The sequence below is a fragment of the Apus apus genome, chromosome 9 (genome assembly GCF_020740795.1).
Source record: "Apus apus isolate bApuApu2 chromosome 9, bApuApu2.pri.cur, whole genome shotgun sequence".
In the NCBI taxonomy this organism is placed as follows: Eukaryota; Metazoa; Chordata; class Aves; order Apodiformes; family Apodidae; genus Apus; species Apus apus.
Window position 1 is genome coordinate 9,043,000 of NC_067290.1, and position 26,696 is coordinate 9,069,695.

General features: G+C 51.8%; 1 protein-coding gene across 4 annotated transcripts in view; it reads right to left on the reverse strand.

Moving 5' to 3' along the window:
* PLXNA1 (plexin A1) overlaps positions 1 to 26,696 on the reverse strand; it is a 119,258-nt gene that overhangs the window by 10,408 nt on the left and 82,154 nt on the right. For all 4 annotated transcript variants that reach the window (XM_051627384.1, XM_051627382.1, XM_051627381.1 and 1 more), the window contains exons 13-30: positions 26,200 to 26,351; positions 25,750 to 25,864; positions 25,278 to 25,414; positions 24,556 to 24,723; positions 23,570 to 23,663; positions 22,832 to 23,071; positions 22,522 to 22,665; positions 21,553 to 21,787; positions 20,055 to 20,197; positions 15,568 to 15,824; positions 11,466 to 11,532; positions 6,793 to 6,939; positions 5,410 to 5,569; positions 4,929 to 5,032; positions 4,358 to 4,454; positions 3,495 to 3,685; positions 2,757 to 2,926; positions 814 to 1,026 (exon numbers count right to left, since the gene is read on the reverse strand). In XM_051627384.1, coding sequence (XP_051483344.1) covers positions 814 to 1,026; positions 2,757 to 2,926; positions 3,495 to 3,685; positions 4,358 to 4,454; positions 4,929 to 5,032; positions 5,410 to 5,569; positions 6,793 to 6,939; positions 11,466 to 11,532; positions 15,568 to 15,824; positions 20,055 to 20,197; positions 21,553 to 21,787; positions 22,522 to 22,665; positions 22,832 to 23,071; positions 23,570 to 23,663; positions 24,556 to 24,723; positions 25,278 to 25,414; positions 25,750 to 25,864; positions 26,200 to 26,351 — 2,834 coding nt within the window. The remainder of the gene's footprint in view (positions 1 to 813; positions 1,027 to 2,756; positions 2,927 to 3,494; positions 3,686 to 4,357; positions 4,455 to 4,928; positions 5,033 to 5,409; positions 5,570 to 6,792; positions 6,940 to 11,465; positions 11,533 to 15,567; positions 15,825 to 20,054; positions 20,198 to 21,552; positions 21,788 to 22,521; positions 22,666 to 22,831; positions 23,072 to 23,569; positions 23,664 to 24,555; positions 24,724 to 25,277; positions 25,415 to 25,749; positions 25,865 to 26,199; positions 26,352 to 26,696) is intronic.

Below are 26,696 nucleotides of genomic sequence, written 5' to 3' on the forward strand. Positions count from 1 at the left end.
AAGTTGCATCAGCAACCTGAAATCTGCCATTTTTTAAGCTTGATGAAGTCCCACTTTACAAGACGGCAACATTTTAAGAGTAGCTCTGTTTGGAGGGCTTTGGAGGACATCTCCTAGGTTTCTCTCCCAAAAGGATAAAGCTAAACACAGCATTATGCCTGAGCACATCAATTTGCAATCAGTAGCATTCAAGCCCTGAACTTTTAACACTGCATTAATTCAGCAGGACGGAAGGATGTCTCTCGTCAGCTCACAGTGAACCTGGAGGGTGTTGGAAGGAGTCAGGGGACCTGCTCCTCAGCACAGCGACTGCAGCCCAAGCACTGACTACAGATCATGTGCTCTCATCAGGATCCTGGGTGAGATGGATGAGAGACACAAAATGGTAATTTTCAACCATTTCAGCAAAACCTGCGTGTATTGTCGTGGTACAAAAAAGTCACTTCTCTAGTCCAAGGCTGACTTCTCACTGCTCTTGGAAAGCAATCAAGGGATTTGTTAGCAATCCTCCCACACAGACCAAGTTTTTACAAAAGAAAAACATCAGACAACCTAAAAGTGGAGGTTGCTTTTAGCACCCCTTAAGCAAGTCATAAATAACTCTGCCAAACAATCATTGCAAACTCATTGCAGGAAAGAATCACCAGAAAGCATCATCTCCCAAACAAGAGTATCACCTTCCACAATCATGAGTATGGTCCCTCTTCAGACAGTTGCCAAGAGGAGACTTCTCAACAACCCAAGTCCCCACACACACAATCTCCACTGTAAATCCTCCAGGTGAAGCAAGGAGCCATTGCCAATTCTACTCACCTTTCTACCCAGCTCTTGTAGTTGGGGATGTCCTTGGCATACAGTAGTTTGTTGGAGGGAGAGTCTTTTCCCAGCTTGTGCTCAGAAGTTGAGCAGGAGTCCATGAATGTCTGAGCCACCACGGATAGGCAGGCATCAGTAATACTGTTCTTGTGAATGTCGAACACAAACTGGGGGTTCTTTATCACATTCACCCAAAAACGTAGAGGTAGACTGTGGGATAAATGAAACTGAAGTCAGCACCTGAACACCAAGCCCTCCAGGGCAGCTGGCACACACACGCAACTCTAGTTGTGGAAAAGGAGCCCTGTATGACCCAGAATTGGGCAGGTTTTTCTCCCAGCACCCCAGTGATCCAAACAACCTGGCCACTCCCCTCTGCCCACCCCCACATGGCCACAGCTCTCCATGGAGAAATTCCTCAGCACTGCCAACATCTCCAAAGGCAAATCAGGGCAGCACAGTTCTGTGGTTTCTCCAAGGATCCAGTCAAACTGGAGAGCCCTTGCTGAGCCATGGGTCAAACCAGGTACCATTCCCTTCTCTCACATCAATAATCCCTTCAAAGGCCCTGTGTGGTATTTCACACATCTTCTGTGTTGGAGAAGGGAGTTAACTGGACTCCTCAAGGGATTCATTAGCATATTTAACACCAGAGGAGAATTTAGGCAGCCTCAGATGCTGGAAATAGAGCTCTCAGCTGCTGAGGCAGCAGGTCTCCTGGCCAGCCACCGACTGGATGTTTGCTGTACACTGACACACGTGCCACACTCCACAGATCCATTTCCTGATCCTGCTGCCCCTCTCCACTCCCAGGAGCATCTCAGGGCCTACCCCCCCATCAGACAGCCTCTCTGCTCTGTCATCCCTCAGCACCAACACGCAGCAAATGCTTTTATCTTAGACAAAACACACTTCGTTTCCCAGGACTTCCCTAATGAGGGTACCGGGTGCATGTACATATTTCATTTGTGAAGGGAACGGCCTCAAGAAATTAGCTCCACACATCGAATTAGTGCCCAGAGATAAGCACAGGCATTAGTATGCAGGAGCCTGCAAGCCCAGCCCCTGTGGAGCGGGGCTTTTTTTTTTTCCCTCTCTTGCCTTTTTGCTCCTTCTTTTAATATAGAAAGCTGAGTTATAAATCAGTTCCAAGCACTTCCGCGCTCTCACATCTCCATTTAAAAATGTTTCTTTTCCTGCCCTGCTAATTGCCAACAGTTACTGAACTATACAAAAGCAATTTGGCTGCCATTTAACAAATGCCAGACACGGGAATGTACGTACCCGTCTCCAGTAACAGCAAGATCAGAGAGATGAAATCAGTGAGGCAGCAGAAAAGAAAAATGCCGAGGGGGGCTGTGGAGCAGGAGCCAACGCCTGCTCGAGCCCTGGTCCCAGCATGGCACTTATGGAGGTCTCCTCAGCCACTCCAGCCTGCCTTTCAGAGAGCAATTAGCAGAGGTGATGGGCTGGCTCTGCGGGCGAGGTTAGGGAGGGGACACACAGGGCTTTATGCCGACTTCATTTGCACACGCTCAGTGGAGTGATGGGAGGGAGGGTGGAAACACCTTTAGAACAGTGGAGATGAGAATTGGAGCTGGCATCTCTGGAGGAGGCCAGAAGATGGAGAAGCCCAAACAGCGTTTGCCCAAGGTGAGAAGGACCAGAGCTGCTGTGCTCCTCGGCTGACTGCGGCCGTGAGGGGGAGCGCGGTGCCAGGGATGTGGGGATGGAAGGGTCAGAGGGAGCACTACATTCCTGGGATTTTTTCTGCTGCAGGAAGGCATGTAAGGGATTTACCCACAGCCAAAATACAGAGATATGGGCCTCTCTTGTCTTGGAACATTTCCAGGGACATATTTCTGCTCCCTGTGGAAGGGGTAGGAAGTATTGTTAGCTGTGATATCATTACCCCCAGTCCCACTGCCCCTCTCCATTACCAGTTACTCTTCCAGGTGTGCCTGACATCGTAATCATTGATCTGATGCTTATCAGCTTGTTCATCCAGGAAATCAAACATGTACTTGATGGCGAGGGGCAGCGCGCTCCCACGATGTGCTGTGCTGAAGATGGTCTCAAACAGGTCATCCACAAACTTCTGCAGGGTGCCCTGAAGAGGAGAAAGAGAGAAAGGGACACTCAGCAACAACCAGTGCCAGCAGAGAGATGAGCCTTTAACTAAGGTCAGCCTTTAAAGCAACTTCACCTCTATTCCTATAACCCCTCTGGGGACATCTCAGACACACAGCACCTGCTTTGCACCACAAAAGGTTTTATATGTTCTGAAGGAAGGGGAACCTGCTGCAATGTCAAATGCCCCAAATAATTACCCTTCCCACATCACTGATTTTGCAGCTTTATCCCAAACACCAAAGGGGATGAGGTGCCTCTCGACTTTGTAGTCCAGCAGCTGCTCAAGGACACAGGGAACAGTAAAAATGTCAAAGAGTGCAAGGAGCAAATAGGAAAATCCACTCAAGGAATATTCACTGAGGGCACTGACACACAAAACCATCACCTCCAGCTCAGGAAAGAGACCTAAAGAATAGCTCCCCCTGTGCTGAAGCAGAAGGCTAACAAAAAAGCAGTGCTTACCAATTTCTGGACAACCCAAACCACTACCCTTCCCCATCCAGATCTGAAAAGCCAGGGGGCAGCTTTGTGTCCCCATGCCATACCTTGGTGGCTAACAGACGGGTCAGGTAGATTTCAGAGACCATCTTGCTGCCCCGGTCGCCCTCCCTCTGGTCCATGTGGTCATGGTTCTTCACCAGGTGCCAGAGCTTGGTGCCACTCTCCAGGTCAGGGGTGATCATGGGGGTCCGAGAGCGCAGGCTGTCGGGGCTGCTGGCTGTCCTCAGCATGCTCTCTGCAAGCACCAAGGACAGGGGACACTCATACCCTGCCCACCTCTGCCTTACCACCAGCCCCTCTGCCCCTCTCTCCCTGCACCATGGTTTCATGGCACATCACGCCCACGAAATGGAAGCTTTGGGATCCAGTCCCTGCAGCCATCATGGACTGGGAGCTCTGCTGGGATTGTACTCACAGCCTGCTGGGCTATGCCCAAGCCTGGCTGACGTACAGGAGGCAGGACTATCATGGAAGGGTTTCAACAGAGGCTTGTCCTGCTCGTATCACAGCTGCCAGGATCACAAATGCCTCCTGTGTCAGTCTGAGCTGAACACACCATTCCCTTGCAAAGTACATTTGCCAGCATGTTCAGTAGAGTCCTCAGTTCTGCTCATTTTAGTACAAAGAGCTTATCTGACTATTTTAATTAGATTTCAGGGAAATAAAAGGAAGGGGACCCCTTTGTGACACATCTTTTTCCCCCAGGTCTGACATGCTGCAAAAAGAGATGGCTCTGAGGGCACCTGTTCCCTCTCCAACACCAGAATAAAGTGTGGTGCAGAAGAGCCAAGGGTTGGGAGGACCTTGTTCGTGTGAGCCACAGCCACCTGCTCTGTGCTTTGTTCTGCAAGACCAGCCCAGTGCTGCCTCACCTGCCAGCACAGCAGAGGATGCCCCATGCACTCACCGTATCTACTGAGGGACTTGGTGAAGGTAGAGGAGTTGGAGATGTTGTATGCAGAGTTCTGCTTGGGCACCAGGGCTACTGAGGAGCCATCCGTCACCTGGGGGCAGAGATGGTGTGAGCAGGCTGAGATACCAGAGAGGCACAGGAGGAACAGCCCCACAGCAGGGAGAAACAAGCCCAGGAGAGATGAAACTACACAGCACTTCATCCCATGGACATCCATCTCCAGCAAAGGAGACCTACATATCCATCTGAGCTGGTGCTCAGGGGAAGGGGTCAGAACAGAAATACACCAGAAACCTTGGTATGAAAATTGCAAGGCAAGGTCAGAGCAGAAAACAGCCTCTACAAGTCCTGGAGATGGCCCATTTTGTGCTTCCTTGAACAGAAAGATCATACACATAGGTCCCCGGCAGAGAAGTGACTGCAGATCTCCTGGTCTTACCCCTGCATGAGCAGCTTGGTCTGGAGAGCTGAGCCCAAGCTCTGACCAAGCCAAGGAGGGAGAAAAGATGCTCAAGCGCAAAGCAGCTGGTGACTGCTCAGTGCTCTCCACCATGGACAGTCTTACCTGGTAATGGGCCAGGGTGTTTAGCCTCTTCCAGTCATTGTCAATCTTTGTGGTGACATCTTCATCTTGCAGTATGATCCGGGCCATCCTGCCCTGCCGCCACTCTGTCCCCAAGAGGGAGAAGGGTTCATGGTTAGAGGGAATAGGAGCACAGAGCTGAGATGAGGGTAGGAGCAAGGTGTGGGCATCAACAAAAGAGCCCTCCCACAACCTTCTGAACCCCAGGACTGATGACTACCAATATGGTGTTCAGAGCCAGAGCCAAGGAGGCTCTGTTCCCCATTCTTTCTACTGGCATGGCCCACGCAGTCAGTGCCACCACCACAGAAAACCGGACTGGACAAGCACAAATGCTCTGGTCCTGCCAGGTCCCTTCTCCTGTAGGAGATGTGGATTTTCCTGCCTTGAACAGCTTCTTTGGCACTTATGCTCTTAGTCATTACCCTGCTCCCCATAGGGAAGTGCCTGGCCTCTCTCTTACCCAGGTCCATGTCTCCAGCTTTAGGTCGTTGGGAATAAGGCACCCCCTTGTAGACAGCATCCAACAGCTTCTCTTTCACCTGTGTGATGGTGTCGCAGTTCAGCACCTTGACAGGGATCTCTGGGGCATTCTCGTTCTCAGGGTTGACACAGTTGAGGGTCTGCACAGCAGAGGGGGGCAGAAAAGACTCGAGTGAGAGGCTGGGATGTGCTGGCTGCAAAGGCAGGTCCAAGGACACGGGGCTACAGCTGACTACAGGCCACATCTTCTCATCCCCTGGGGTGCTGTGGAGTTGCAGTAACATGGCGCATTCCTGCTCTCCCTTACTCCCCACCACTCTCAAATCTCCAACTACTTCCAGAAAGGCAGTGGGATGTCAGTGAAGGAATCCTGGGCCAGCAGACCATGCCCAACTTGCCAAAACCTGCCTAGCCTGAGCAATCATAGAATCATAGAATAATTTGGGTTGGAAGGGACATTAAAGATCATCTAATTTCAACCCCTCTGCCATGGGCAGAGACACCTTCTGCTAGACCAGGTTGCTTCTAGCCCCTTCTAGCCTGGCCTTGAACACTTCCAGAGATGGGATATCCACAACTTCCCTGGGCAATCTGTTCTACGGTCTCACCACCCTCACAGTGAAGCATTTCTTCCTAATGTCTAATCTAAATGTACCCTCTTTCAGTTAAAAACCTTTCTTCCTCATCCTATCACTCCATGCTGTTGTAAAAAGTCCCTCCCCAGCCTTCCTGTAGGCCCTTCAGGTACTGGAATGCTGCTATAAGATGTCCCTAGAGCATTCTTTTCTGCAGGCTGAACAATCCCAGCTCAGCCTGTCTTCATAGGATGCCCAGGCACTCTCCACTCCCCTTCCAACCCCATCCCAGTGGATATTAAGGTGGTGAAGAACTAGCTGCAGGCACAGCCTGGGAAGGGCCTGGCTTATCATTCAACTGGACAGGAGATGGCTCACATGGAGGAAGAGAAGTATCTCTCCATCTCCTGCAGTAATCTCAAGGCTCTAACTTTAATCTCCACGCAACATGAGCTGCTGGCTGCTCCAGGTAACATGTGCTCAACATCATCTCTGGTCCTAACTTTGTCAGGGCCATGGTGTTTGCTGGGAGAGGCATGGAGGGGGACTCAGTTAATGTCTGACTTTCTCAGCTCCATGGCAAAAGCAAACCTTGCCATCCAACGTCCCCATTTCTGACCCTAGCTGAGGTGGGCTCCACAGACAGGGTAAGGGGATGCTGGAGAGAACAAGAGACAAACCAGTCTCTGCAAAGTAGTTTGGGTGCCTCCAAGATCTTGTTAACTAGCTGGCCCTAGCCGTCCTTCCTGACAAGCACCAGGACCAGTGAGGCTTTTGCTTGCACTAACCAGCATTTTGTAGTCAATCTGCTGCCGGATAAGCTTGTCTTCACTGAGGGAGTAGCGAGCCTCTCCTGTGATGGCATCAATGGGTCCCTTCTCCATCTGCTGCTTGATGGCACAGTAGAGCATGAAGAGTGGTTCCCCTGCACACTCCTGCAGGACAGGGGACAGAGAAAAGGGAGAGAGGGGTGAGAAGGTGCCAGACACCAGCTTTCCCTTTCAAAAAAATACCACCATGTCAGGAGACTGCTGTGGCCCTGCAGCACCGAGCTCCATACATGGCTTTATAGTCTCCAACCCTTGCTCAGGACCACAAGGAACGAGGCACATGGTAAAATTAACCCTGTGGAGGAATTAATTCTCTCCTTTAAAGCCTGCTGGAGGTTGTTTCCTTGTCTATCAGCACAAAGATCAGCTTTCCATAGTTTCCAAACACTCCATGGTGAATTCTGCTCATTCTACAAGCCAAAAATGAGCTAAAAACATGTAATTCAGGGCTAGGGAAGAGCAGATTGGGTCTGGGGACTTTGTGTATGGGATATAGCCAATCATTTGAGCTGGCTCAGCCAAGAAAAGCACCTGAGGAGGAAAAGCAAGAGAGCAACTCACTGACAACTCTACTCTGAGTCTCCAGTTGATGGAGGAGACCAGGCAATGAGGTTTTCTCCAGTTAAATCATTTGCCACCTACATGTTCCCACTGCCAAACCCCTACAAGTCAGATCAAGAGTGACATCAGCACCTAGCTCATAGGTGGGAGGAAGGGAGGGGGAAGCTGGACCAGACACTTCCTCCAGAAATGCTGGATCTGCAGTGACCCAGGAATAGCAAAAGCCACACCAAGGTTGGAGGCGCCAGCCAGCCTGGAGCCACGAGTTGGTGTAGGGGGGCTGGAAGTGGACACCCCTTTATCACCCAGGGCCCAAACCCCTCCCCTGAGCTGCATAGCAATAAGCCCTTCCAGATACAGGCATTAGCCCTAAGGGAGAAAAAAAGGTATGATGAGAGCAAAGAAGATGGAGAGAAGTCCCAGCAGATTTTACCCCACCAGCCCTTGCCCCTCCCTCTCGGCCACCTCACCAATAAATTGCACTTTGGTGCAAAGTGTGGCTGCTCTCCCTGTCACCATATGCTGCAAGCATCTCGTTAGCATCTGCAGTAATTAAAGAGACAGATGCTAACGAGCAGGAACAGGCATACATCATCCCCAGACCTTCCGACAACATGCCTGTCTTTGAAATTATGTTTCATTTGCAAACTTGGCTTCATTAAGTCAGCTTGGCAAAGCGGGAGGCCCGAGGTGGGTGCTGCACTGAGCATTGCCCACTGCCCAGCAAGGGTCAGTGCCAGACTGCTTGCAGAACAGTGACCCCCCATGGGCTCCCACAGCACCCCAAACCCACCTCTTTGGCCATGGTGGAAACACTAATTCAGTTGCTTGTAGAAACTCCTTGCAAAACTTCCAAGTCTGTGGAAGTGGTGTGGACAGAGGATAGTTGGAGCGGGACTGCAGCTCACATCCAGCACGGCTGCTCCTGTCTCAACCTGCATATTTCCCCTCTCTGGTGAGGTGTGGTTGCTGCCCCTCGCTCTGCACCCACCTCTGGGGATCCCCACTGAGAGAGGTGGGTTCAGCCCTCCCCATGTTGGTGGCCTAGTTGCACTCCAGACATCACAGCATCACCTCCTCAGCTCCCGGGATGCTGTCTGGGCTGGTGGGGAGTAAATCTTTATTTGGATGCGTGGATGGGAGCTGGCTCTACAGCCTCCCCAGAGGGATGGAGGCACCAGTGGTTCTCGTGATAGGCACATCACTCCCCCAGCACCATGCAAGCTTTGGGGAGCTTCTGCATGACCCAGAACCCTGGTCTCCTTCTGACTTGTCAGGAACCCTAATGTCAACTAAAACAGCCCCTGTCATCCTGACTCTGTGCACCCTCCACATTCCAGCTTGGCTACCCCACCTGTTCCAAATGTGGGTCCTACCCTTAAAATCCAAAATCTCACTCCCAACCTCACTGTCCCCACTGGCTCTTGAGGAGCAGGGCTAAGATACTGCCATTGGTCACAGCTCACTGAGACACAACAGATGAGGATGGCTCATGGCTCGTCCCTGACAGAGACCAACAAAATGCACAGGGACTGCAGAAACGGGTGCCAGGCAGCTGCCCCGTGGTGCTGCCCGTTGGGTGAGATGAGGAGGGAACCGCTGAGAAAGGCCAGGTGACCCTGCAGGGTGACAGAGGGCAGCCTGCCCCCCAGACACAGCTGTGTCCACGCTGCCAGCCCCGAGGCAGTTTGCTCACTGCTGGAGGTCTGAGCGAGGGGGGTTTTCAGGGGCTCCCCGTGCAAGCTGAACTGGAGGAGGGCAGCTGCAAACAGCCCTGCGCGTGCTGGCGTGGGCAGGCTGGGAGCAGGCTGAGCAGAGCCAGCTAATGCTCAGACTGTCTTATTGACTAGATCTAGCTCATCAGGCACCTAATATCGCGCATTTTTCAGCACTTGTCTCGATTTATCCCTCTCCCTTTCCCTGGGGTGCCTCATTAAGAGTCTGATAAATGCTACTCCAGGGTCCCTGTGAAAGCACCAGCCCTCACAGGCTCCCCAGGCTGCTGGCCCTGGGACGGGGGGGCTGTCCTGTCCCTGTCCCCATCCCAGCACATGAGATCCCCACCTCAGGTTCGCTGAGAGCTGATCTGGCAGCTGGGCACACGTCTGCCTGCCTCATTTATATGCACAATTACCACAGTTTGGTGCAGTTTCCCTGCTGGCAGACTGTCGGCTGTGATGCCTCTCCCTATAATCCACGGGTTTCTCCTGCTTTTGATGACCCCTGTGATCCTCACTGCCAGGAGACAGGTGGAAACAGCCCCATGGGTCTCCTCTGGTGGGACTGACCCAGGAGAGACCATGAGCACATCCTCAAGTCTCTTCCAGTCTAACTCAAGTGATTCAAATGATGGAGTTTCAACCATCATGGGAGATGATCCCCAGCATAACAAGTCTCACGGCCATCAAGTTTACCCAGGCCCTCCGCACATGTTTCTCCAGTAATGCTGCATCTAGATCGGAACTTCTCTCTCCTGCTGCTACTACACAGAGACTGGAGGCATCTTTCCCTGCCAGAGCCATGACATAGACAAAGACTTTATAAAAAGGCATTGCCCTTGTCTCATCTAAACCTCTCTCTCATAGTACTCCTTATCCTCAGACCTGCCCCACGCAGGTGATGTGTCTGGAAGCCTCTCCGAAGGGAGACAGGGCTGTACAAGGACAGATGTAGGACAGTGGTGGCAATTGACGTGATCCAAAGCAGCTTTTGAACAAGGTGAACATGCCCCTGTCACCTGCCCACATTGCCCAGCCCAGCCAGAAACAGGTCAAGGGTGTCAAGTCATGTGCATAAAGGCAACATCCCCAAACGCCACTGCGGGTGTTGCCGTGCACGGCGCTTTGCTCAGCCAAAGCACAACCTTGTCCACTTCGAGAAGCCCTGAGGGAGTTTATCCACAGCAAGAGCTACTCCTGCCTCTCCCACCAACCCTGCAGAGCCCAAAGAAACGTCTACCAGTGTCCCACCTGATCGCACTGGTCACAGCCACTGTAGGGACAGAGGGTGGCCCTGCTGAGCAAAGACCTGGCTTGAAGGGGCAGTAGGAAGTCAACATCTACCCTAAACCCACGCAGCTTTTCTCCTCTCCCACCCCTAGAAGGCAAACTCCAACGCATGTTACAGCTAGATTTTTATAGATACAGGCTATCCCTCGACGGAGGCAAAAAGCCAAGTGCATGTAAGTGATATTATAAATCACTTCTAGTTGACAATCACTGGAGTTCTGCAGACTCCTGCTCCCTCTCATCTCTTAGCTGGAAATGGTTCAAACTCTCCTCATCTTAATGAGGGATGAAATCCCACAAAAACAGCTGTGTGCCACCCAGCCTCACTGTGGTGACACCAGGCAGGATCCCAAGAAGTGGTCCTGCTGACTAACAAACCCACAGTATGACCAGGGGCACGGTTCACCCCACCAGTGACATCCCAAGGCAGCAGCAGGACCACGGGCTGGAGCTGCAGCTGTGTAATCCACATGGCTGCTGGTGCGTTTCTAGCAGGTGGAAGCACTGGTGCTGATGGAATAAATGTTCTCAATATGGGTTAGGTGAACCAGCAGTAAAATCACAGTCATAGAATCACTTTGGTTGGAAAAGACCTTTACAATCATCAAGTCCAACCATTAACCCAGCACTGCCAAGTCCACCACTAAACCATGTCCCTGAGCACCACATCTACACATCTTTTAAATTCCTCCAGGCAAGGTGACTCCACCACTTTCCTTGGGCAGCATGTTCCAGTGCCTGACAACTCTTTCAGTAAATAACTTTTTCCTTAACATGCAATCCAAACTCTGGACACCATTTTTATGAAGATCTCAAACCCACTGCACATTAGGCAGTCCTGATCCAGACTTCACTTTTCAATCTCAGCTCTTTTCCTGAAAGGAGACCCAGAAACACTAATCACATCTCAGAAACACAGGATGGGAATGGAGGTATGGGACACAATCTCTGCTCCTCCCGAGGAGCACGTCAGCCCAGGCTCAGGGTACCATGCTGTCTGTCCCTCTGAGGCAGGAGCCACCCCCCACCCATGCAGGGCTGCCATCCCTTCCCAAAACTCACCTTCAGAAACTTGTACAGCAGAAACGTGAACCAATTCGTCAGCATCTTCTCTGCCACTGACTCTGTTCTGTAGGGGAGGCAGAGAACAAAGTTGCCAGGAAAGATATTAAAGGTCTCTAATCTCACCCATTGCCCCCTCAGCCTTGGACTGTGGCTGTATTATTTTTGACTTTTAAAGGTTACACTCGAAAAGGCAGGAGCCTTGAAGCAAAGGGGCACCAGCAGGCAGCAAAAGCTCAAGGCTGAGCCAGAGCAGCACCCCAGGATGGAGAAGCAAATTGGTCTCCAGTGTATTTGGAGATCCAGAAAGAGTTGAGCATGACCCTGTCCCATGGGGAGTCTTGCCCAGGGATGACCAGCTTTCTACCTGTCCCTGGGACCTTCTAGCTAAATGAAGTTTATTTCTTGCATTGCATCTCATTGGAACCAGGCAGCTATCTCCACAGGAGGACTGCATGAGACACCTAAGCCAGGTAAAGTGCCACCAAACCTACCTTAAGTTCCCCAGTTAAAGCATAAACTGAAGGGAAAAGCTGAGGTTGCCAAGCAAGATCAGATCCTGACGCTCATTCCCACAACTGGAGAACTTTCTCCCACACCAACAAGTGCCTGATCTAGCTGGAAGCCTCTCTCTGACTTCTGCTCCAGCAATGAGCTCAACACTGCTATTGTCCTGACACAGGCCCATCACTACTGAGTGACAAGGGACTTCCCAGAAACACCCAAAGTACCCTTTGATCTCTACAGTCTCAAATCCCTGGACTCACATTAGAGCAAGAAAACAATCACTGCAACCACCTGCTCAGAAAGGAGCTTAAAAATGGAGCTGGGCCTCTCAGCTTTTGGAGATGTAGCTGAAAGAAGCACCCAAAACTCCCTTGAGAAAACCTATACATTGCTCCTGTTTCCTAAAGCATGGCTCAAATCCAGATGGCAACAAGCCCCAAAGCGGCATGGCAGCAAAGGTCCAGGGGAGTCACCTCTCTCTGACCCAGATCATCACCACTCAACATGTGCACAAAAGGGAGAGCAAGATCCCGCAGGATGGGTTGAGTCGTGGTGGGTCTGAATTGGACATGGGGATTTCAGGGTGGTGGTACTGCAGCCAGGACCTGCTACACCAGCAGAGGAGAGGGGACAACCTGGCATGGAGGGAGCTAAATGTGACACCATGCAGCCCTACAAGGGTAGCTTAACACACCTGCCTCTGCACCACAGCCTGGTCTCACTATTATAGGATTAAAATTCCTCTAACACATAAATAACTTTTAAAGCAGCTCTCACTCCCTTTGAAGTAAAAATGCCAGCCAGTCCCTGACCCTCCCCAGTTAGGATTCTTCAGCTTATCCACTCATTAATCATCAGATCAGCCACTTGCAAACACAGATGCTCCTGAAAGCACCAGCAATACTAATGACTCGCAAATGTGGCTGCATTCCTGTTGCACAGGGGGAATAGACACAAATAGTTTGACTCAAACAAAACCGAGAAGGAACCCAAACCTCAGTGCCACCAAGAAGAGTCCCACTGCCCAATGGCAATGCCATGCCTGGCAGATTGGGCAGGAGCAGTTCCCAATGACCAGATGGATGGGGTAGGAAATCCACTCTTCCAGAGTTTATTCAAGCTGACTCAGGGTTGTATGGTGCCCTCCAAGGCTTTCTCTTGTGCTAATGGGACTTAGCCATTTTGCCATCCCTGGAATAGCATGGCCCTCCTTAAACCATGAGGGATGGTAATATCTGAGCCTCCAGGGGAGGGAAGCCTTCCAGCGATCTTGATGGGAAAGAGTAATCCAGCAAGGGGAAGACAAAAAGAAGAAAGGGATGGGGGGACAAAGTCAAGGGAAGCATGGACTGAAGCTCTCCAGCAGACATCCTCCCTGGTCCCAGATCAGGTCCTTTGGTGATGAGCCTGTAACACTCATCTGAAGTGCCATCACCTGGGCTCCGGCAGACATTTGTCTTTATCTGTGATAGTGCCAGATGCCACAGCAACAGGGGGATTATCCAATAACAAAATAAATAACAGCTCTCCCAGTCAGATCCATGTTAAGCCAGTTGCCCTGGGAGGTAAGCACACTCTCACACCCAAGAGCAGGGCTAATCAAAAGGACAGAGAAGCACAGCCCTCAGCACCACTTGCTCCACACTGTGGTTGCAGGAAGAACAAAGTCTCTATTAAATAATGGGGAGGCACAAGCAAAGTACCTGCCAGAGGACCTTGTCCCTGTCCTAAGCTTAACTCCACCTGTGACAGTCCCTCAAGCTCCATGGATGGGGACCAACAGTTCTCAGGCCACCAGGTCTCACAGCTCTGGCACAGCCTGGGCTCTGCCCCTGTGCTGCTGCCACTGCTCAGCCACTGCAGCTGCTGGCCTCCTGCTCTGCTTTTTATTTATATTTTATTGATTTACTTCATTCCAGAGTTTCGCTCTGATTGCAGCAGCTTCGTGATGCTCTGAGAGACCCAGGAGCTGGAAACACAGCTTAAATATTTCAGTGAAGCCTGGTGTCATGGAGGGACAGTAAGAAGGGAACAGCTTAAGGATGTGCTCAGGGAACAGGGGTCAGCACCTCCAAGACTCACCCCTCTCCCAGACAGCCACAGGTCTGCACCACATGTCTCTGGCACATTGCTAACGAGGTGCTTTGAGAAATTAAGGGCACCTTTATAATATGATAAATGAAGTAGAGAGAATAAGAAAGCAATGTGCCTAAAGAGAGCAGCTGAGGGAAGGAATCAGGGATGTAACTGAGACCAGCTTACATCTGTGTCCTCTCCAGCCATCTCCCCAGGGCCAGGTACACAAAACCCAACAAGCTTTGTCCAGACTGGCCATGCCATGAACAGCAATTGATGTTTGAAAAATGCTCAGGTTTTCCTGAGCCTTTCTGGTGATGTGCCAGCCCCGTGGCTCTCAGCTGTCCCTGCATCTCCACTGGAGGAGGGTGGCACTGGGCTGGCAGAGGTGGAGATGGGGAGGCACAGCACAGCCTGAGAAGGGAGAAGACGGCATGGAGGGCCTGAGGCTGGGCTGGTGGAGCTTATTAATTGTTTTTGTTCAGCACTTGGTGTATCTTTCAATATTCATCAGCCCGTGATGGAGGAGAGCTCAGAGCTAACGTTAAATATTGATGGGCCAGGCAGCCTCACGGCAGGGCTTGGCAGGCTGCCTCCTGCTCACGCTCCACCCAGCCCCGGAGAGACTCCCAGCTTGCAAAGATCCACCTGGCTTTCCCAGGAAAATCCCCAGCATGGTGGGCAAGCCCCGAGGAGGCAGTGGGGACAGGAGGACTCCTGCCTGCTGTCAGCCTGAAGAGGCAGCCAGGCAGCCGGCAGGCAAGGAGAGCTGCCCCACATGCTGAGAGGTGTGGGGACCACCTGGTCACCTGGAGCAGGGAAAGCAGGTGGGAGCATCACTGCAGCAACACACAACAGCCCCTGACACTAGGGTGAATCCTCCCAGCACCAGCCTACGCAGCCAGCAGCTGCCCAGCATCTTGCTCTCTCCTTCCCAGACAACACAAACCCACACGGACCAAATCACAGAATCATCACAGTTGGAAAAGACCTCCAAGATCACCTAGTCCAACCATCCACCAGGGGTGGGGAGGAAAAAAAAACACAACCCTCCCAAACAAAGAACAATAGAACAAACAAAAAAAGCTAACCCACAACCACACACCCCATAAAACCAACAACAACACACAACCCACAAAAAAACCCACCAAGGCCACTACAGCATGCCCTGAAGTGCCACATCTACACGTTTCTTAAACACCTGAAGGGATGGTGAATCCACCACCTCCCTGGGCAGCCTGTTACAGTGCCTAACTACTCTTCCAGTAAATAAATTCTTCCTAATATCTAGTCTAAACTTTCCCTGGTCAACTTCAGGCCATTTCCTCTTGTCGTATTGTTTTTCTTTTGGGAGAAGAGGCCAACACCCACCTCAGTACCACCTCCTTTCAGGAAGCTGTAGAGAGCAATGATGTCCCTCCTCAGCCTCCTCTTCTACAAACTAAACAATCCCAGAACACCAGGCTCAGAAGAGCCTGGGCACTATCTCACAGCTCCAACCTCTCAGATGGTCACTCACCTCCGCAAGAGCAGTTTGGGGTGGTTCTTACTCTCCAGGTTCTTCTCGATGAGGTCAGAGAGGAGCTGCTTCAGCACACCCGTGGCATACTCCATCTCCCCCTGCAGCGCCGTCATGATGAGGGAGGCCACGTTGCCACGGTCCCGCATGGAGAAGCTCCGCTGAGCCTCCAGAGTGCGGATGAAGGTCAGCAAGAAGTGCTTCTTGTTCAGGAGCTGCCCAAAGAGGGTCAGAGACTTCTCCACATTCGCCTGGACCTGTAAGGATAAAGCAAAGCTGGGAGACGGGCACGAGGATGAGGGTGAAGGTGAAGAGGAAGGTGGCTGAGCTGCACAAGGCTCTGGATTCACCCTCATCCTCCAAGAGGAAAGCATGAAAAAGGGTCAAAAAAGCTGCATTTGCTCCTTCCATACTACTAAGCTTCCTATTCGGTGATCAGCATTAGTTCCCTCCAGAAGTATTATCTAGATTGCAGTATCTCAGTGTCAGGTTAACACAGTCTCAGGGCATCAATGTATATCTATGTATTTACACATACACACTCCCAGACAAAGACCTTCCCACACATGTGCAGGCACATACACGCACTTCCCTCTCATAAACACTCTTTCTCTCCCTCCCAAACACACACACACAAAATTATAATTTTCAATTTCCACTAACAAGCAGCTCAGTTCCCACTCAGGTCACTGCAACACACGCGTTGGGTGTTGCACAGAAAGCACATACAGTCACAACCTTGAGCTTCACCAGCAGCAAACCTGCCTGGATTTGGGGGGCTGGATTTCAGACAGGGAAGAAAGTGCAGAAACCTGGCTCTGCCCCACTCCAGACACAGCCTGAAATATTCCCTTTTCCCTTTAAGGAGTATTTCTGGCCAGACTTGGCCATGGTAAAGGACAGTAAGAAAAGCTTCTATAAATACATTAACAACAAAAGAAAGACCAGGGAGACCTTCCATCCACTATTATATGCAGCAGAAAACATGGTGATGAATGATGAAGAAAAGGCTGAGGTGTTTAATGACTTCTTTGCCTCAGTCTTTAGTAACAGGACCAGTTACGTTGAGGGAATCCAACCCCCAAAACTAGGTGACAGGGACCAGGAGCAGAATGATCCCTATACAATCCAAAAGGAGATGGTCAGTGACCTGCTACATCATGTAGATGTGCACAAATCAATGGGGCCAGATGGGATGCACCCAAGAGTGCTGAAAGAGCTGGCAGGGGTGCTCACCAAGCCACTTTCCAACACTTAACAGCAGTCCTGGCTGACTGGGGGATATCAGCAGACTGGAAATCAGCCAACATAACCCACATATACAAGAAGGGACAGAGGATGATAAGGGAAATGACAGGCCTGATAGTCTGACTTCAGTACCAGGGAATGCAACAGATCATCCTGAGTACCATTATGTGGTACATGCAGAACAACCAGGTGATCAGGCCCAGTCAGCACGGGTTCATGAAAGGCAGGTCCTGTTTAACTAACCTCATCTCCTTCTATGACAGGGTGACCTGTTATTGGATGAGGGAAGGCCTTTTGATGTTGTCTACCTTGACTTTAGCAAGGCCTTTGACAAGGTTTCCCATGGCATTCTCCTAGAGAAGCAGAGAAAGGCAACTAGGCTGATTAGGGATCTGGAGAACAGATGTTATAAGGAGAGGATGAGGAAGCTGGGGCTGTTCAGCCTGGAGAAGAGGAGGCTGAGGGGAGACCTCATTGCTCTCTACAACTACCTGAAAAGAGGTTTCTTCACAGAAGGAATGGTGAGGCATTGGAACAGGCTGCCCAGGGAGGTGGTGGAGGCACCGTCCCTGGAGGTGTTAAAAAAACGGGTACACGTGGTGTTTCAGATGTTTTAGTGGTTAGGGGTTGTAGGGTGGACTTGATGATCTTGAAGGTCTTTTCCAACCTTGATGATTCTATGATTCTAGTAGGACCCAGCAGGGATTGGGCTGGTATGCTTTCATCTCAGTGCTGTGGTCATCAGCCCAGCTCTGGTCAGCCCTGACCACATTTCTTATCAGAAATAAGCATTTTTACAACACAAAGTTTTCCCATTAGAAAAGACGGTTTCCTCTGAATAAAAAGCTTGCTGTGGTAAGACATCAATTTTAATGTGCTTTTCCCTCCTTGTCTTCCTGACTGGGTGAATAAGTGAATCGTTTCATTTTATGTCGGTATTTGGAGACAAAACAACACTTTTCATTTCAAAACACCAACTCAAAAGGAAGAAGAGGGTTTTGACACATCAAATCATTTCACTTCAATCAAAACTTTGGATCAGCGCTCTTCAGCGAAATTCCTCACAGTTGTAACTTCCCCCACCAAAATACTCCTTCCCACTGGACAAAAACCCTGTTTCCCCACCTAGTCCTTGTCAATTCTGCAATAGGAGCCCCCAGGTGTCACTATCACCCTTGTCACCCAGGCAAGCAGGGACACCTGCCCCAGAGCATCCCAGAGGGTTAATGGGGGAGTGACAAACCCTCTGATCCCCAACCTGGGGGTTCTTCTCACGGACACCATGTGAGAAAGCATGTGGTTCAATTGTCCTTAATGCAAGTCAGAGGAGTACATCTTGCTAGAAACAGAAACACTTTAAATGGTATCTTCCTGGAGTCCCTACTTGGCGATCTCAATGCAACAATGCTGTTAAGTCAGGCAGATGCCTGAGTTTCAGCAGCACCAGATGCTCTCTACAGGGATGCAGAGATGCCAGTTGATTCTTCAGCATCAGAAGACCCAAGAGCTGGTTGGAGCACTGCAGCTGTGCTGGAGACCTACCAGAACCACCAGTAAAACTGGGCATTGGGAAACACGCTGCATTTCCACCCCTGAGTGTTGCTGGTGCTTTTACAGCCAAGACCAGGCAAAGGATGTCAGGGGGTTAGAGGCTTTCTCCTTTCAGTTGAGCAGCAGGATCTCAATAAGACATGAAACAGGTACTGCCCAACAGTGACCATCCTACTGGAGCCTTGGCAGGAGGACCTGAAACCCCCATCACAAGCAGCACAGCAATGCCTGAGCCCCACACATGCTTGTCAGCTCCCTGGACTCCTGTATTTAACCTGCTGATCATTAGCAGAAATAAATTAACAATACTGAATTCAATATTGATTCAGTCTTAAATTCACACAAAGCCACAAACCCCCTTCCCCAAAACCTAAAGAGAAAGGGAGCTGGTGCAGACAGCCTGATGCTCACTGAGGATTAGCGTGTGCATGAGCAAGTGCTGTTTCCTTCCCGTCACTTGCAATAGCTAATGTTACCCTCTGAGTAAAGAGACAAATAAAAGCAAACCTGATTAAATTATATGAAGCTTACACAACTGTAGTTGCTTTATTTAATCTCTTTTGGGGATTTTTTTTTTTTTTTTCCACTTTGCAACTTTAACCCCTTGTTTCCCAGGCCAGGCTGAGCTGGCATGCTCTCTCAAGTGGGATGTTTTGAATTATAAGAGCTGGAAGCAGCCAAACTCCCACCCAGCCTGCCACAGCCAATGCAGAGTTTCTCCTCTGACACCCTTTTTGATACCTTTTCTACTCCTCTCTCTTCAGGGAAAATCCTTAAGAGCAAGTACAGAGGTGAGGGGAGAGCCAGGCGTTCACACAGACAGGAAGGGCTGTGCCCCAGGGAGGGCTACGCTCACGCCTGCTGTGGCTCTGAGCATCCGGAAATCTGAGCTGCAAGGGGAAATCCATGGAAACGGGTCCCCAGCGCCCTTCGCAGCTGGGATTAGGGACCAGAGAAAGAGAGCAGGCAGAGGGCCAGGCCCCACACTCTAGCCATGCTGGCGTACAACACCAGCATGTGCACTCGCAGTTGGTAAGAGCTTGTTGTGTTGTAATTAGTGACGGTGCATCTTGCACCAGGGCCGCTTACTTCTCCTAAATACAGTGTGAAGCCCACGTCGACATTAATTACTGTGCCAGGTCAGCAGTGAGGGGAGGCTAAGGTCACCCCCCTCCTGTCTCTAATCAAGAGCAGCCTCAGCAGCCCAGCAAATGAGAAGCCAATTGCTGTGCAATTGCACGCACTAAATTAAACAGACATGGGGAGGCCAGGGGAGGAGAGGGAGCTGGTTTGGGGAGCAGAGGAAGGATGCCAAGGATGGATTCTAGGTGGGGAAATGGAGCCAAGCAAGCAGGCAACATCAGACAAGCCTGCTAGAAATGAGTGGCCGGTCAGGCATCAAACAAACCCAATTGAATAAAGCAAGGGCTGTAGAAAACGACAGCAGCTATGATATTAATATAAATATTGATATTAATGTCAGAGAGCACAGCAACCACTCAGCAGTCGGTCCCTATCCATGTCGCCTGCCCTACAGCAAGATACTCTTTGCAGCTCCAGGCCAGGCCAGCATCTCACCAAAGTACCAAGACAGCCCCACACCTTGGGCATGGGGACCAGAGTAGGGGACTCTACATGTACAAATCTCCAGTGTGACACACTACAGAGACAGACAGACAGAACCACACCTCCATCTCCTTCAGCACAGGGTGGTCTTCTATTCCTGGGAAGAGAACCCGCATGGCGTAGGTGCGGTAATCCAGAAAGGGGATGCCAGCCCCATCCAGGTCATTGGTCAGCTCATTAATGTCAGTCTGCAGCTCAGCAAAGGCTGGGGTGGGAAAAGCAGAATTAATCAACACATCCCCGAGTCCCACCACAAAGCATTGGCACCCAGTCTCCCCTGCACCCCCCCAGCATTCCACAGGTGGGACCCACAGGCATGAATCAGCTCCACATCCCTCCCCCAGCGCTGTCCCAATCTCACAGATGGAGAAAGTGAACTGTGTAGGGTGGACGTGACTTCCTCAGAATAAATAGCAGATTTGTGAACAGGACCACCGGGTCCTGGGGGTCTCAAATTCCCCCTGCTCAGCACTTGCAGCCTCCCAGGGATGCTGGGGGAAGTGGAGAACAGCAAGGCTTGAACAAAGCCAGAGCTTCTGGGAGAAAATGTTAGCCTAAACCACAAGAATGTCCTCATTTCTTTTTGACCTAAATACTACTTGAGAGAAGAGCTTGAACACACCCACCCCAGCACCTCCCAATCTGAGCAGAGGCAGCCACAACTCCCAGGGGAATGCAATCTTGGGGAGGGGGGGGGTCCCTGAACCTTTAATTGCACCTACAGGGAAAAGCTGACGGAAGAGGAGTCCTGGAGATGCACCAGGAAAAGGGGCTGGGAGGGGGGAGAAAACTCTCAGAAAAATCAAATTAACGGCACTTTAAAGGGAGCTGAAAGCCAGGCAGAGGACTGCAGGCTCGTCAGCCTGATGAGAAAAAACAAACCGTCAGCTTGAAAGGCATGCTATCTTATCTGTAACTAGTGGGACTAGAAAAGAGAAAAGGCAGGGAAGAGATTGTGCCTTTTAATTAAAAGCAGATCCTTTTATCTGCCAGCTGTGGAAGACAAGACACCATCCCCTCCACCAGCTCCCTCCCCTCTCCCTGTCACCAGTGCCATCCTCAGGCATCTGCAAGGATGAGGATTTGGGGGAGCGAAGGGGTTTTCTTTCTTCCTCCTTTCTATTATCTTGGTTTTGGTGCCTGCTTCTTCCACAAAGCTGGGGCTGGTTGTGGCTGTGGCTGGCGGGGTCGGGGCCTCAGGAGCCAGCTCAGGGGGATAATGGGCAATTAGGTTTTATCAGCAGGATCATACAAGGAATTCTGTCCAATTTCACAGCATCCGTCTGTCACATAATGAGAGACCGACTGCTTGCTCATAGGCAGCCCTTGCTACCCTACTCGCTCTCTCCACTCCCATTTGGAAAAACAGAGGGTAACTTCTTAACTGGAAAAATCTTCAAATTCCACCCAAAAATTAGTTTGCTTCCTGTGGCAAAGCAGCTTTGCCCATTCCCATTCCCTCTCTGGAAGGCAGTGAGGAAAGTCGGGGAGCCCACTAAGCCTCAGGATGGTATGAGACCCTCCAAGACCCCCCACAATTGCAGCACAGGGATCTCTCACCCTCTTTGCACTCCAGAGCCACTCGGGACTCCAGGTTGTCCATCTGCAGCTGGAGGCGTTTCAGGGTCCGGTCAGCATCCCGGGACTTGCGCTTGTAGGCGATGAGGACAATGATGATGATGAGGAGGAGCAGACCACCCCCACCACCGATCCCGATGATGGCGGGCAGGGTGAGCAGGCTGTCTGAGTAGATCTGCAGCGTCCCCGGGGAGAACTCAAACCCTCCAGCCTTGATCTGCATTGTGGTGGGGGGAAAAATGGACATGGTGTCAGGGGGCACGCACCCCAGGCAGTCCTCCCCACCCTGCCTGCTGTGCAGGGAACTACGGAATGACTCCCAGCCTGGGAAAACGAGGATGCAGAAACCTGCAGGGTGGCAGGAGCTGGTCTGGAGCTGCATGGCATGCTTTAATAGGATGCAGGATACGCGCTGCCAGAGCGGGTAGAGAGTTTGATGTCTCATTCAGACAACATCACAGTAACAGATGGGATGTGACTCGAGTTCCCCCATGGGTGGGGAGCCTGGGGGGGACCATGCTGGGTCCTTTTCAACCTGGTGGGGTCCTGGAGTATGAGCACCACTGCACTACAACCCCACAAACAAAGGAGTCTTCTTTATGGCATGAGCTGGCACCAGGGGGAAGGGGTGGGAACCCCTCCCACCTTGGCACAGGCTGTGCCTTGGCACCTCGGGGAAATGGAGGTTGTTGACAGGGCCAGCCAGGGCACAGGAATGCCCAGCTGAGCATGCAGGGGAGGGGACAAAGTATTTGGTCCTCCTGAACATGTAATGAGGGAGATCGACGCCCAGGGAGCAGAACGAAGGCACTCATGGATGCTCCTGCACGTGCACTGACTATCTGGTGTTCATTCAAGGATGGGCACACAACACGGCTGGTGACAAGATAAAGACTGAACCTCTGTGATACATGGGACATGAGAAGCAAAGAGACTGGTGTCAGCACTTACCGTGACTTTGTGCTGGCCAGTGAGGTTGGGGGACTCACAGAGGAGCTGGGTCTCAGAGACGGTGAGGGTGCAGGGAGTGTCTCCAATCAGCACCGTGTAGTTCAGGCGGGAGTTACCAGCAGCTGGTGGCAGCAGGTTCCTGCCCTTTGAGGGAACAAGATTGTCAGTTCTCATACAATGGGTAAGGCTTAAAAAACCCAACATAAAGCAAATTCATGCTCTTGCGGTGCAGGACTTTGCCCCAGGAGAGACAAAAAGAAACAGAGAGACACGTCCCTACCCCTCTGCCCCTGGACACATGATGCCTTACCTTGAGGATGAGGGGTGAACTGGGCTTCAACTCCAGCATTCCTGTGGGGCTGAGTGGCTCAAAGACAGGGTCCGGGTAGTAAACAAAGTTGGTGGTGTTGATGATCAGCAGGGCCTGGACATTATCCATGATGAAGCCAATCTCATCGGGGCGGTCGCCGACCTCCGGAGGGCTCCGTTCGGGGTTGTCGATGGAGGGTGCGTAGCAGACCATGGTGGTGTCATTGTAGACAGTGCAGTTCTGCAGGAGGCACAGACTAAGGTCAGACCCAGCTCCTGACAGGGAGGTCAGGACTGGACCCCACAAGGATCTCCTGCAAGAAGCATCTCTGGCCACAGGGTTTAGACTTGGGATCACCTGTCCTGTGCTGTTACATCAACAGGTGTCACATCCCACCCAGGGCAGAGAGAGAGAGTCCAGTCCACAACAGATGGGTGAGCGGTGGCAGGTGGGAGCTTGCTGGGGACAGGCTTAGAAATTTCTGTCACTATCCTGAAGACATCCCACAGTCTTGCCATCAGTTATGCATGCTCAGATCTCAAACGTCTCCTGACAGCACCTGGCCAGAGGCTCTGCAGAGAGATCAGGGCTGCTCTTTGGTTGGCAATTCCTGGACCTCAGCCCTCCCAGGCCATCACACCTGATGGGCACTGGATGAGCTTTCTGCTCTGCCCTGCAGAGGGATGGCATTCCTCCTCCTTGTGCTCTGCCCCCAGCCCCAGCCAGCACCACACTTACATTCTCCCTTTCAGAGCTGCAGTACTTGGCCCGGATCCTGGGCTCTTTGATGGTGGCCAGGTTGGTGCCAGTCACAGTCAACAGCGTCCCACCACTAGAGACATGGAGACAATGGGTTAGGAAAGGCAGCTTGGCACAGGACTCCCACTTTTGGGAGAAAACACCCATTCTCACAAGCCAGATGCCCATCTGCCCCAGCATGAGCGAACCACAATGCCCCAAGGACCTCTTATTCATTCAGATGTCACCACGGCTGGAAGGATCCTGCATGAACCACTGTTAAATTATCCCAGCTGACTCAGGGACCAACTAGAGATACAAAACCTGCTAATTAACACTAACATCCCACCCTGTGTCTGGGTTTGGGGTCTGAAGACAGGTCTGGTTACTGTTGGTATGTTGAGGGGTACCAACAGTAAAAAGCACCCCGAGGAGGAGGTCCTCTCTGCCACCCTATTCTCCATCACGCAGGCAGTGGGTGGCAGGGCAGACAGAGCCCTGCTAAGTTTTCTCCACAGCTTAGCGTTAAAAGCCCCACAGTCCTGGAGAGCTTGGCCATGCCCCTGGGGAGTTCTCTCCTCATCAACACCCTGGGGAAGGTTTCCCTTGGTTCTAGCTCTTAATGCATTCCTTCGCCTCCTCTACAGCCAATTCAAACCTTTTAGAAAAATATGTAAACATTTCAAAAAATCCCCCGATGGGAAATATTTTAATTTTATTTGCCACCACCAAATGTCAAGCTGAAATTAAACAGACCCAAAGCGCTCTCTGCTCTTGCCCCCTGCCAGGCTGAGCACTGCAGGCCAGGAGTTAGCAGGGCCCTGGTGCCAAGCCATTGCTCACACTCCTCTTGCCATGTCCCTGGAGCACAGCCAGGGGGCTACTGCAGCAGGACTGAGATGTGCCCATCAGGATGAGGGGTGATGCATGTGGAAAACAGCCCCCGACGTGTCCCACAAGCTCCCTGCAGGTACCCCACAATTCACCTATTGATGCTCCACTCGGGATCGATCTTCTGGATGGTGGGGTCCTCCGTGTAGTTGTACTTCACCTCTGGGTTGCTCAGCTCTGCCCGGTTGATGTTGATGAGGATGGGGGAGCCGCCGGGGGTGTGCCCGGGGGGGGTCCTGCACCGGATCTCGCGGGCGCTTCTCCTGGGACAGAAACACGCAACCCGTCAGTGCCCGGGCAGGAGGGAGGAACCAGGGGCAGCCAATCCTGCCCGTCAGCCCCCAGCCCCTCTCCCCTTCTGAAACTGCTGGGTGAGGGCAGGGGGAAAAGAGAGAAAGCAAAAAAAAAGAAGAAATAAAAACCCCACAACATCAAGAAATGAAACAAAAGGCAGGCGGGAAAGGCTGAGCAGCTCCTGAGCGTTCCCATCGCGCGGCTGCTGCAAACAGCAGCGATTAGGGCTGATAACCAGTAATTACCGCAGGAAAATATTTAAAGAGCCGCTCCATTATCATCCCTAATCTAAAAATTATCCACTTCATGCCTCAGGGCTTTACACTTTTAGAGAAAAATCCCCGTTCTTTGGGCTCTCCCTGCAGCCTCTGACACACGGAGGTTTCAGGGGGAGACACCTCTGGCCGTCTGCAGGGTCCCTCCAGGTTCCCCAGCACATGCTCCAGGCCTCTGCTCTATCTGGGGGTCCTGCTGCCTCTGGAGGTGCCCATCACCCATCCTCCACCACCTCTGTGCTCCTCACCATGAAAAAGCACAGGGCCGTCCCCCGATGGTGACGGAGACGTTGCTGCCCGCGTTGAGGTGGCTGCCTTCGATGGCGATCCAGGTGCCACCAGAGAGTGGGCCCCGGGCTGGGACCACACGGGAGAAAGTGGGCGTCTGTCAAAGGAAAAGAGCATCCCTGGTGTCAGACAGGCTGGGAAACGAACCCCGCATCCCCAAGCAGTCCCAAGTGGGTGATAAGGGCCACAGAGGAGAGGAACCTGTGGGACAATGGTAGGGCACAGTGCTAAGGGCTGGCAGTGCCAGGAGAGGCAGAGCAGAAGCAACCTTGGAGGAGTTCAACCAGTGTGACCCAACACCTGCCTAGAGCATCCCTGCCTGCCCCTGGGGAAATTATGGCAGATTTTCCAACTCATCTGGAAAACCACCCAAAACAACCCAGCATCACTTCCCTCCCCCAGTGCCAGACCTGTTCCCAGCACAGAACTTACCACAAAGGTGAAGCTCTTGGGGGACATGGCCCGGTAGTTGGGTGAGCAGTCACGGATGCACACTTCTACCCGTGCCTCATGGACCTTGCTGGCATCACTGATTTCACACACGATCCTAAAGGGATATGGGGAAGCAGCCCTCAGTGTCCTCACACCGAGATGCTCCCTGTGCCACACTGGGGATGGACTGGCTTCAGGAAGGGACAGATCTAACACCAAGCAGGTGCCAGCAGGTTCACAAGAAACCAAGGCACTGGCAGCCTTGGGGGCAGCTTCCCCAAAGCCTTTGGGCTCCTCCCAGAGCAACCACACTTACAGGTACTTCTCTCCCAGTTCGGCCCAGTCAGCTCCACCTCTTCTGCATCCCCAGGCAGCATACGAATGCCAGCCCTCCTGTCCCTGATGTCCTGTGGTGACCTAGAGCACACCTACCCCCTGCCAGGCACTTACTGCTCAGCACTGATGTACTCGCTCTCGATGGGGATGCACATCACTTTGCCGACTCGAACACCCCAGCGAACATCTTCAAACTTCAGGCCCAGGTTTTCACCAGTGATGGTCAGACGGGTCCCTCCTTGCCTAGGGCCAGTCTCGGGGGACAGCTAGGAGAGAGCATGGCCCATCAGCCAAAGGAGCAGAGCCACACAGCACCTCACTTTGGCAGGCTGCAGCCTGGGCAGCTGTGGGATGTGTGTTACTCCCCCATGATCAGTGAGGAGCAGATGGGTGATAATAAAATGTCTGTAAGGAGACCACAGAGCAGGAAAGTCTTCCTGAATGACAGTCACATCCACAAATTCTGCCAGGAACAAGTCAGGAGATGCCAGATGTGTCCAAGCAAAGGGCTGGGATTTGGTCACCCTGCTGTAGATGAGCTGCCTCGCAGGTGAAAAGGACACAGATGGGAAGGAGACAGGGCAGCATCAGCCACAACTCCAGATGAGCTG